The sequence below is a fragment of the Channa argus genome, chromosome 12, assembly GCF_033026475.1.
Source record: "Channa argus isolate prfri chromosome 12, Channa argus male v1.0, whole genome shotgun sequence".
NCBI classification, from domain to species: domain Eukaryota; kingdom Metazoa; phylum Chordata; class Actinopteri; order Anabantiformes; family Channidae; genus Channa; species Channa argus.
In genome coordinates, this window is record NC_090208.1 from 5987064 (window position 1) to 5999519 (window position 12456).

Consider the following 12456-nt stretch of genomic DNA (forward strand, 5'->3'; position numbering starts at 1 on the left):
TTTTATTTAGATAATTTTTTTTTCTTTTAACACCTCTGTTACCAATGACGCTTAGAAACCACTGTCACTGCACAACATATACTGAGCAAAAGGCAAAGCTGCATTTTACTGAGAACATCAGGAGGAAGTTGCTGCTGTTTATCACGCAGTTAACAAACGTCGAAAATGTATCAACTTTATGGCTTCAGATGAGAAAGTTACGGTTTGAGGATTGTTGAATCTCTCCTTTTTTATCCTTATTAAAATAATATTTTATGCAAAACTCTGATATAGTTTTATTGTTTCTGATGTTGGTGAACATTTGTGAGGACGATCAGAGTTTTATTCTGTCAATCGTCTTTTATAAACTGGGTCTGTTTGATGTATCACTGAACTGAACTGAAGCTCTGAGAGTCTGTGGCCTCATCACTCTGTGTGTTTAGCTGTTCAGAGAGTTGATGCTGAAAATGCTTATTTAAACCATGTTCATATCCAGACTTTGTGCCACATGTTTCTTTATACAACAACATCTGATTTCACAAAGATTCACATCACAAACACACATTACCTGTATTCTGTAGGATTCACTGCTGTTGTTGATGTGATAATTTGATGTCACTGTCTGTGAAGTCGACGGCTACATCAGCTGGAATGAAACAGAACAAACGGTAAAAATATTTTCTGTATCTTTGTAGTTTGTATATGTAAAATAAACATCACATCATAAGAAACATGTGATCAGAATAAACTGAACAATCTCTGGAAATATGAACATGATAAATGAGATTCCTGTTTTTTTAAAGTAAAATCCAGGTATTTGTGTCTCACCTTTAGATTTGTTTCGACCACGTTCACTCAACACTAGAACGAGTAACGTCAGGATGACAACCAGAACATAGACGCATATAAAAAACGCCACACGGTGAAGAGGGACAGAAGAAACAAGGCCTGGGGATGGAGGAGGAGCCGGAGGGATTAAAGGCTTTGTTATGGTGGTGAGTTTCTCTAAAATAAAACAAAGACAATTATTAAAAACACCTAAAAATAATTAAAAAAAAATCACTTATTTTACCGTTGAAAAAGAAAAAACCCAACTATAAACTTCACTTTCCTAATCTACTACTGTCACCAGTAAAATCAGTTATTGCTTTATTATTTTTGTTCAGCAGGTTTCTGCACTAACAGAGTCACCAGTGATCATTTATACTGACCATTAAAAATGAATTAAAAGTGGTGTCACATTATAAATAAACCTGCTAAACACAACATGGGGGGAATCTGTCAGTTTTGTGACCTGTATTAGTGTATTTGTATGTGCTTTAGATCTTGATTGTTGCCTAAACACATGAGGCATATCCCATCACCGCCATTCCAAAATGCTTAATTCCCCCAAACATGCATCCAGATTCACCCTGGTTGTGTCCTCTTTGACCAAAAATCCCCATTACAGTTATAGTTTGTTCCCACCCAACAAAGAAGAAGAGGACCAAGAACTGAGCCCTGCAGCTTACTGGTAAAAACACTATGAGAGTTAGAAACATGTCCCCGCTGGGATAACTTGAAGGTTCGTCCCGATAAGTAAGACCAAAGCCAGGCTAGAGCTGATCCAGAGATGCTCAAGTCAGAGAGTGTGGACAAGAAGATCTGATTGTCAAAGGCTACAGATAGATCAAGTGACACTATGAGAAAAGGTCACCAGCAGACCCTGATACTCGGCAAGAGCAGATGGAGTCTTGGATTTGCGAGACTTAGCGCTCTTTAGCATGGTGCGTTGCTGATGGATCCAGTTGGCGAGCCACAAATTAGAAGCTGAGGGACAAGCAGGTCAAGAAGACATGGGCCAGCGACTATCCGGACAGGATGGAAGTGTATTGCAGAGGCTGTCCATAGCTACACGTGTATCGAGGGTGGAGAGGTCCTGTGGTGGGGACAGAGACCAGTGAAGCGAACTGCTGTGGATTAAGAGACCTGAGGTGGTGGTGGAATGGTACAACTGTGGTGGAAGAATGCAACGGTTTAGGGATGAAGACCTGTTTGTTTCTGTGATTTCAGATATACCATCAAGAAAGATCAGAAAAGGTTCTGTCATGTTAACATATCATTTGATATGTGTATTTGTTTGAACCAGCAGCTGATTTGATCTTACCAGTGACAGTGATGGTGATGCTGTTACTGGTTGATCCCTCTCTGGACTCACACCAGTAAACTCCACTGTCCTCTATGAACATGTAACTGATGGTACATGAAGAACCAGCTCGTCTTCCCCAGTCAGTTCCACACTGAGTCCTCTGTTCTGTGGTTGTATCCCTCTTCAGTGTCCATCCAGCTGAGCTGTCGTCCTCACAGATCAGAGACACAGATTCTCCTTCGAAAAACTGAGATCTGCTGGGACTCACAGTCAGACGAGCTGTGAAGGTTAAAATCAAACACTGCTGATCATTTTTTCACATCCTACAACAGAAAACCTGACACAGCTTCTGGTGTCACAGCTTGTATGAAGTATTTAAGTGAACAGCTGCTATTTTATTCTTTGAAGTACAGAGTAGAAAACTGCAATGATGGTTTCTGTTACTGAGTCACTGAACAGTGTAAAAGATGATTTTCTCTCTAAAACTTCTCTGAAACTGTCAACATACAAAGATCATCAACATCTAAAGACTTAATGTTTCTTAATCAACTCTTTCAACTTCAGTCCTTTAATAATTAAAGATTTAAATTGTGATATAAGAAGTTTACTGACCCTGGTTTGTTGAGCAGCACTGCAGTAAAGAAACAACTAAAGAGAAAGAAAAGCTGAGGTTAGTGTGAGTTTAAAACACAATTATTCCTTTTTTCCTTTCAGGTGTCACCACAGCAAATCATGTGCCTCCATCTAACTCTGTCCTCTGCATCCTCTTCACTCACACCAACTAACTTCATGTCCTCCCTCACTACATCCATAAATCTCCTCTTTGTTCTTCCTCTAGACCTCCTGTCTGCCAGCTCCAACCTCAGCATCCTTCTACTGATATATTCACAGTTTCTCCTCTGAACATGTCCAAACCACCTCAATCTGGCCTCTCTGACTTTATCTCCAACACATCTAACATGAGCTGTCCCTCTGATGTCCTCATTCCTGATCCTGTCCATCCCCGTCTCTCCCAAATAGAACCTCAACATCTTAAGCTCTGCTACCTCCAGCTCTGCCTCCTGTCTTTTCTTCAGTGCCACTGTCTCTAAGCCGAACAACATCTCTGGTCTCACCACCGTCTTGAAAACCTTTCCTTTCAATCTCACTGATACTCTGCAACTCTTTCTGACCTTCTCTGTACTTCTCCATCAGCATCCTCAAAGCAAATACTGCATCTGTTTTTCTCTTTCTAGACATGAAACCATATTGCTGCTCACAAATGTTCACCTCTGCCCTTAGCCGAGCTTCCACTACTCTTTCCTACAACTTCATTGTTTGGCTCATCAGCTTTATTCCTCTGTAGTTGCCACAGCTCTGCTCATCTCCCTCGTTCCTAAAAACCTGCACCAGTACACAGTGTCCCACACCTCCACAGGTATCATCAGGTCATCAGGACCAACTGTCTTTCCAGTCTTCCTCTTCAACACCCTCCCCACTTCACTCTTACTAATCTTTGCTATTTCTTGCTCCACACCAGTCACCTCTTCATCTCTTCAAAGTTCTACGTCCATCTGTCAATACATTTCCATCCTTATCTTTAATCACACTAACCGACTGCACATCCTTCAAATCTCTATCTCTCTGCCTCGCCACCTTGTATAAATACAAGTCCTCATATGCTCTTTGTTTGGCCTTTGCCACCTCTAACTTCACCTTAAGCTGCATCTCCCTGTACTCCCATCTACTGTCTTTAGTCTCTCAGTATCCCCCTTCTTATCTATACTACTTGCTCTGCCTTAGTCCTCTTCATCTTCCTCACCACTAGAGTCATTTTACACACCACCATCCTGTGTTGTCTGGTCACACTCTCCCCTACAGATACTTTGCAGTCACTGATCTCTTTCAGATTAAATTAAATAATTTAGAGACAAAAGTATTCAGAGCCTTTGCTGTAGCACAGAAAACTATGGTCAGATAATAGAAAGAAACTCTTAGAAAGAAACTAATATAATATTAATTTATTGTTTATTTATAACATAATTCTTTTTTGTTTGGCAGGAGCCTTAATGTCTTCAGATAAGTTTTATTAGCTCTGACCCAGTCAACAGTCCCACTCTTTCCCTGTACAGCAAACAGTGAATTATTTTAAATTCATCACTATAAATAATATAACATTTCATGTTAGACATGTAAATGTATTTCTCATGTTATTTTGAGGACAATGAAAAGTAGAATGAACAACATAAAATCAGTAAAATGTCAGCTCTCCATCAACAGCACAGACTGTAAGACCACAGAGGTTAAAACAGATTCTACTTACAGAACAGACATTGTAGAAATGTTTCCTCCATCGTCCAGTTCAGCGACTGGTGATCAGCCTGTTTCATAGAGAACAAGTTAAGCCTGCCCTCTTCCTCTAAGTGTGCGTGTGGTTTCCTCAGCAATAGTTATAAATAGTGCGGTTTACTTTAGGTCCGTTGTGGGTAATGATACGAGTAAAGAAACAAATATGAAAGTAAAAACACTAAAATAGCTAAAACACCACCGCTGCAAGAAGACAATGAGATAATTATCCTGTTAGCCTCTCTCTGCTTCCATAACAAACAGCCACTATTTGTGAATTTAAATATCCCAATGTCATGGACAGATTATGAGAGGAATGAGAAAAAGACCTGTCAGTTCTAAAACAACTCTGTGATTTCTGTATCTGCATTTTCTCTGTTTTAACAGCAGTAGAATCAATGCATTACATCATAAACGTGTTGCTCACTTCAGCTCTTTCTGAAAAGCCTATAAATTACAAATCCTCCAAATCCACGTCACATCTTTTGTATTAAAACATGTAGAAATAGGAATCAGGATCGAGCAGGTGCAGCCACAGTTTAGAGGGTTTTATTGATCATTAACACTTAGCTTAGCATTAGCCTTGATGACTAGATTCAAGTCTTAACACATCATCACAGCATTAAAATTAGAATGTTACCCAAAGTTAAATGGAAGACACAACTGAATAAACACTATTGGGTGAGTTTTCCTTTATTTATGTTAGTCTTAGTGGTGGAAGCACTGAATCAATATGAATCCAATGTTTTCAAAATTATTTAGTGTTTTGAAGCATTTGACACAGTTAAAATGGCGCCATCTGCTGCCAAATCATTGGTATAACACGTGAATGAGAGAAGTAATTAAACCAGTCAGAACACCAGCTGTTTTTATACTGTCATTACTGTTATTTTGTTGTATTATAAAACCAGATCACTTTTAAATGAAGTCTGAAACTGAGCAGAATGAGAAGTAGATTTAAAACGTAATTGTTCCCAAGCTGTTCGTCTTACTGCGCTTTTACTGCTTACTGCGCAGGCGCAGACCGAGCCGCAGCCGTTTGCAGTCGCTCTCCTTTTCTTTTTCATTTTCATATTATTCTACTTCATACTTTTCATATTTTTAGTGTTGTGTTTTAGTACAGTAAAGTATCCGGTTTGCTGTGTAAATCTCACCCTCATCATGCGGTTGGACGAAGTTTGTTTTTATCATCGCTTGGCAATGCAAAATAAAGTAAGGACAGTTTTTTTCTGCTTAACACTTCTGCTGTAAATAGCAAAAGATGAATTCTGTAAATGTAAGTCATTTATCTGAAACAGGAAACACAAAGCTGCTAGTTTCTACTGAAATAAGTTGGCACATGTCAATTAAGAACCACAAAACTGAGAAATTATATTCATACTGAATATAGGGTTTCATCAGCCATGTTACAGTGAGAAAACTACACATCATCATGAGGAAGTTGCTGCTCTAGTTTCATAAAAAGCTAAAGAAATTATCAGCTGGGTTAAAAGCAGCAGAGGATCTGTGAGCTGTTGAAACTGTTTGCTTTATATTTTACTTTAAATCTTAGCTAAGTATAGTTCACATTTGGATCCGCAGCAGAAAATAGTCCCCAACAATGTAACGATTTGGTCCAGTTTGTTTGATTAAAAAGTGAAGCTTTGTTCAGTCCCTTTGTTTTACATGCAGATGCTTAAGGTACCTGCATCACCTCAACACATCAATATTTTAGGCCTAAATCAGTGCCATAAAATATGAAAAGAAAAAGTCTCATAGGGAGGTGGACGGGGTGGTGGATGGTACAAAAAGCACAGGACTTTTCCACAGGAGACCGGGGTTTGACTTTAATGAGACATATTGGGCTTTATTGATGATTGTTTCACAACATGGTGCAATTGGTTACTATAGGAAGCACGTGTGTGTTGTTGTCACTGTTTAGCGTTTTGTTTTAATGTAACTGTACTTGTTTCTTAACGTAACCTCACCCCGACCTTGTTTTTCTGTGTATATAAAGTTGTTCCTGAGGCATCAAAAGGTGACGCTCCTGCAGCATCAATACTCAATTCAATTCAATTTTCATTTCAACTTCACCTAAACAAAGTCATCTCAAGGCACTTTACAGAATAAAGTCAAGACTATAAGGCTGTATAGAGAAGAAAGGGACAGAGAGACGGAGACAGAGAATCCCAGTTTCATGTTCCAGTCTCTGTAATAAAATGTTGTGATCAATGATATCGAATGCAGCACTAAGATCTAACAGAACAAGTATAGAGACGAGTCCATTATCTAAAGCCAAAGTGCACCAGCAGCTTCAATACTGGACGCAGTTGTTCCCAGGGGGTCAAATAGTGGGACTCCTGGAACAATTAATAGTAACTCCAAAGGTTACCTGTGGCATTAATATCATACACCAAAGGACGTACAAAGCGGCAGAATTTGATGCCTTAGGACGTATCAATATCTGACGGTGTTGGATGAGAACGTGTTGTTAAAAACTACACTCAATAGTGGTTTTAGGACTTTATGTAGTGTTGAAAATGAAACAATATAGTTATGTCTCCACTAGCAGCGTATGTGCTTGGTGCTGAGAGCTTCAGACAGCAGGGGAGTCAAAGTATTGACAGAGTTCTACGTTACTGCTTCAGATCTGCATAAGAGGTTAGTTTGTTTAGGGGGAAGCCAACTACTTTACACTAGAAGAAGTTGAGATACATTAAAGCTGCCTCAGGGAAAAGTGAAGCTTTACATTACATCATATCAAGATACTGTGCTCACCTTGTGTATACGGTAGTTGGGTGCAGATGTTTCCATTCCATAGATCATATACATATATAATTATACATTACATGAAATGATATTTAAAGCATATTGAACTAGTCACATGTCCCTGCTTGTAAATATTTTAGTTATCTTCTTTAAACTATTAGATTTGACTTTTTTATATACTTCTCTCTCTCTACCAATGTGCTGTTACAGAATACATGTATGTAAATATCTAAATAACAGCAGTTCTGCTTTCTTCAAAATCACACTATATGGGTGTGTTTCTTCCTCACAAGCAGTTTCTGGGCTTCAGTTTCACTGTGAAGCAACAGTTCAGCTGAAGCTGTGGGAGCAGTGGTTCTGATGGCTTCACTAACATCTGTGTCGTCTGTGGCTTTTTTCATAAGTTTATGGATCTTTGTTCGGACATTTGATGAATTTGAAGGTAAGAGGTGTGTGTGGTGTGATGTGATCATTTTCTATAGGTGTGGATTTGACTTAGTTTATGGATTTTTAGGATTTATTTCTGATGATTATTTATCCTGATTGTTATTTCCGTATTTACTGCTGTGTGTGTAAGTCGCTGCAAGTCCTCAGTATTTTAGCACAATGTTGGGTATTTTTAGCTAAAGCCATAGAAAATGAGGCAGATTCATTTAATAAAGGAGCTTTAGATGAAACATGCTTCATATCATATCACAATAACCAACTTGAGATATTTTCTAAACGAATTGTATTTTCAACACCCACCTAAACCAACACAATGAATAGTCTCTACTCACAGGGGATCTGTGCTTTTCCAGCCTGGATTAGCTTTTGTTTATCCTTTAATGTGGGGAAGTGCAGACTTATTTACCAGGCTGGGAGCAGTGCTCAGATGTTCTCTTCTAAAGGTTTTTAGGTGACTCTCATCTTTCTACAATCAGAAAAGAGCAAAGTCGGTGGTGGGATCTCTGCTGTCAGTCAGCATGTGAACGTGCTTTCAGGTCGAATACTTCTCTTAGACTGAGACTGGAGCTGTACAGTACAAGATAATGGCCTGGATAATATAATCTCCAGTTCTACTGTTCCCAGTTGAGCATTGACCTCTGCTCTCTCCTCCTTTCCTGATAGACATCACAGCTTATCCTGGAGACACTGTCACTTTGCCATGTAGAGCTCCCAACAGCACCAACATCACAGCTGTAGAATGGATCAGACCTGACCTGAAGCCAGAATACGTGTTTGTGTACCAGGACCAACATTTTAATACGAGCAACCAGCATCCATCTTTTAAGAACCGGGTGGAGCTGAAGGACAGTGAGATGAAGGATGGAAATGTTTCTCTGATTCTGAAGAATGTGGGAAGTGCTGACTTGGCAATGTATAAGTGTTACATCGCGATGGACAATCTAAGTTGGAGCAGCTTGGTCAACCTGTATGTTCACGCAGGTAAGTTTGTGGAGTTGATTGGTTACATCCCAACCGACCTACGTTGTATCTTTACCTTACATCTTAGTCCTGAGTCCTGATGAGAAGAAGCAAGGAAACAACAAATTGTAATTTTTAAACATGAGATTAATATTGTTCCAAACCATTATCTGCAGCGATGTGTGTCTCAGCACCAGGTTTATAGTCAGGTTGAAAGCCATCAACCAGATCCTACAAGTTTGAGCCAGATTTCCGTGTCAAGCTCCTACTGTATTTCCTCTGACGCAGCTGATCAGACACCAGTGTCCACTCTTTTACCGTCTCTCACTTCAACTGGCTGCTGTGGAAGTGGAAGTTGTACGAGGACTCTTTAACATCTCTACTTTGTTTCTTTTTTTTCTCTCTTTTAGTTCCAATTAACATCACAGCTGAAGCTGGAGAAACCATCACTTTGCCGTGTAAATGGCCCAGCATCATGCCACTCTTTGGTGTAAAGGTGATCAGACCTGACCTGGATCCAAACGTTGTCTTTTTCTACTCAGAGTTTGTTTTGTGGTTCTTGTTGTTAGATGATGATTATCCAAATACCCAGCATATATCTTATAACAACCGGGTGGAGCTGAAGGACAGTGAGATGACAGACGGAGAAGCGACTTTGATTCTGAAACATGTGACGATTAATGACAGTGGAACATATGAGTGTTATGTGTATGATATAACGCTCATACCGGTGCCCAGAAACCCTGCGCTTATTAGCATCATCAACCTGGATGTTCATTCATTAGGTGAGTTCAGCGTCTCGGCAGCAGAGCTGAAGCTGCTTCCCAGTTGTTGATGAGACTTTGTAGAAAAGAGCTGTTATAAGAGAGACATGTGATATTTTTATTATTTTTTATTTTTAATACATTCACTGGGTCCCCATGGGGTACTGACTGTAGATTAATGAGAAAAAAATCAGTTTGAACGGTTGTGGAATCAGGCTGGAAGTTAACATAATTGAAAAAAGTGAAGCGTTTAACAACTTTTTTTTAGGCTGAAGTTCAGTGAACAAATACTCTGTGTTTATGTTCAATATTCGGCATAAAAGACCACAGTCTACAATCATTGACTAGTGAGTTAAGCTCACAAAGGTGTGTGTACATACATACAGGTGGTCCCCCCCAGTCTGACTAAAGATTTCGCCCTTGCGATCCAGTTTAAATAAAATGTCACCAGATGATTATAAAAGATTATGTCCCCAGTCTCTAAAAACTGTGAATTGTTGACAGAAACACTGATAAAATGCTACACAGGTGATCAGTGCTATGGTTTCCCTCCTTATGGTTTACATATTTCAACTCTGGAGCAGAGTTGAAGCTATGACCAGCAGGACTGTTTTTTTGAAATAGCCCCCCCCCCAACTGGGGAGGCAGGCCTCTGTTGAAATATCACCCCTTTTGTTGTCAGGCCCCACAGTGGCAAGTACCATTGCTTACTATGGCTCCAAAATGGCAGCCAGTTTCACACAATATCTTCCCCATCAACACTTAAAACACAGTGGAATGAAAAGTTGCAAACACAAAGTCATCGCAGTTATGATTAGGTACTAAACCAAGAGTTAGATGTTGTTGAAAAGTTGTGGTCACGTACGTCACATGATGTGACTTGTTACAACAAAGCAACAAACAGTTGTTTCACCTGGAACCGTACTACAGGTCACTTGTAGTAAGGTTATCTGCCTCATGACCCAAACATCTACCCCAGCTACCTCCTGGCAAACTTTTCTGTCTAAACAATAAGTGACTGTGGGATTTTTGCTGCAACCACTGTGCGTCACACCATAGTCAGATGTTTATGTTGCTTTCTTTGTGGTACTGAACTGTCTCAGCTGTGTGTGTGTGTGTGTGTGTGTGTGTGTGTACATTTAGCTTTATCCAGTGAGTTTAGTTTTCTGACCAGGTGTGTTTGTTGTTCTTGCTTCTATGTCTCAACTCCAGCTAATCCAGGCTCGTCTATGTTGAGAATCATCCTCCACCTGGTGGTGTTCTGTCCGTACTTCATCTCCACTCTCCTCATGGTGTCTTTATGTCCATGCAGAGCTACAGGTAACACTCTGAATCAATCAGCAACACTCTGATATCAGTCTGCAGACCTGCCAGCTGCTCTGAGAAGCTTTGAGCTAAATAATACTATGACCCTTTACCAACATTAGCTGATGAACAGTAAACACACTGTAAACCACAGGCTGATGGGAACATTATTAACTCTGCATGTATTTGATTAAGAACCAAAATAGTGGACATTTTATTTTGACCATCATCATGTGATCAATAAATTGTTAGAATAATTCTGAATCCCAATCAAACAAACTATCTCCAAATGACGATTTATTTGAAAATAAAACAAATGATAATAAAAATGTCCCTTTTCTCTTCAGAGAGGAACCCACCTGCTTTCATGATGACATCTCCAACCAGAGAGGATGATGAGAGACTAGACACACAATATGATTATGTTACAGCTGATGTTACCACTGAGCATCATTTATAAAATAAAATTAATACTGATTTCTCTGTCTTATGCTTTTCTACCTTATGTACACTTATTCAGTATTTTGTGTAATATGCTAAGTTTGGACTTAACCATCACCCACCAACTTCTCCTTTAACAGGATCAGAATCAGTGCATTACATCACTACTTTGTTACTCAGCTCAGCTGTTTCTGAAGTGTCTATAAACTACACATCCTCTAAATCCACATGTCACATCTTTTGTGTTAAAACATGTAGAAACTGGAGTCAAGATGCAACCACAGTTTAGAGGGTTTTATTGATCCTCAACATTTAGCTTAGCATTAGCCTTGATGACTCGACTCAAGTGTTCACACATCATCCAGCTCTAAACAAAACCAAGTGGCACCTGAATATAGCCAGTGGTGGAAAGAAACTAAAGCACAATACAGTAAAACTTTAATGTCACACCTCTTAACGCTGGCAGGTTCTGTCACTTACTTAATTTAGGAGGATTAGCATGAATGTAGAGCAGGCAGTGGAGAAAAGAATGTCCCTGAATGTAACATTAGCTGACAGCCTCCATACGGCATTAACATTGTTAATTGAGGTGAAATTACAGACAAAACTGGACAGAATTAAATCTATTGGGTGAGTTTTCCTTTATTTACCTTAGTTTTAGTGGTGGAAGCACTGAATCACTAAAGAGCAAATGTTCTGAAAATGGTGTCCTAAAGCATTTGACAAGTTAAGTGACGCCACCTGCTGCCAAATCACTGGCATCACATGTGAATGAGTGAAATAACTGAGTCGGTCTGAACAGCTGCTGTCTTAGGCGACATATTGTGCATGTTCTGTAACACCTGTGCTAATAACCTAAAGCCTCTGTTTTCATTCAGAGCTCCAAAGAAAACTGGTCAAAATCTGACCTGTAGTTGACAATAGTTAGCATTAGCTTTTGGCCGATTCATACAGCAGCATTAAAAGCGCAGCAAGTATCATTGCATTATCCCAAAAAAATAATTGAATTGTTAAACGCGTTCTGTTTTGTTCATCCTGATAAAATATTCTTGCGCCTTATTATGACTTTGTAGCTTAGTAAGTTATTTCATACTGTATGAATACTTGTATTTGCTAATGCCACATGACTAAAGATGTTTGCTTTGTTTATTATATAAAAGTTATGGTTAGTTATGATCTATCTCATGCCCGTGTCAGATCAGGACATCTAGTGTCTACTGTAAACATAACATGAGAATAACTGAAGAAGGCTGCTGCTGATGGTAAAGACATAATTCAACACTGTTTAAAACATGTAGAGAAAACCACAGAAACCCTGCGCTTATTAGCATCATCAACCTGGATGTTCATTCGTTAGGT

At 39.3% G+C, this 12456-nt stretch overlaps 2 protein-coding genes across 5 annotated transcripts in view; one reads left to right on the top strand and one right to left on the bottom strand.

The window, feature by feature from the left end:
- Positions 1-5595, bottom strand: part of LOC137137929 (high affinity immunoglobulin epsilon receptor subunit alpha-like) — a 96805-nt gene extending 91210 nt beyond the window's left edge. For 2 of the 3 annotated variants that reach the window (XM_067524763.1, XM_067524764.1), the window contains exons 1-3: positions 4410-5595; positions 2720-2755; positions 2126-2386 (exon numbers count right to left, since the gene is read on the bottom strand). In XM_067524763.1, the coding sequence (XP_067380864.1) occupies positions 2126-2386; positions 2720-2755; positions 4410-4476 (364 nt within the window). In that variant the 5' untranslated portion in view covers positions 4477-5595. The remainder of the gene's footprint in view (positions 1-2125; positions 2387-2719; positions 2756-4409) is intronic. The other variant, XM_067524766.1, reaches the window with a different exon arrangement.
- The window catches only part of LOC137137902 (immunoglobulin superfamily member 3-like), a 221794-nt gene that overhangs the window by 116346 nt on the left and 92992 nt on the right, over positions 1-12456 (top strand). Inside the window, exons 8-9 of one of the 2 annotated variants that reach the window (XM_067524698.1) lie at positions 10564-10671; positions 11004-11135. The exons of the other annotated variant lie outside the window; for it this stretch is intronic. Of the exons in view, the coding sequence (XP_067380799.1) occupies positions 10564-10671; positions 11004-11116 (221 nt within the window). The 3' untranslated portion in view covers positions 11117-11135. Of the gene's footprint in view, positions 1-10563; positions 10672-11003; positions 11136-12456 lie in introns of those variants that run through there. 2 annotated transcript variants of the gene reach the window in all.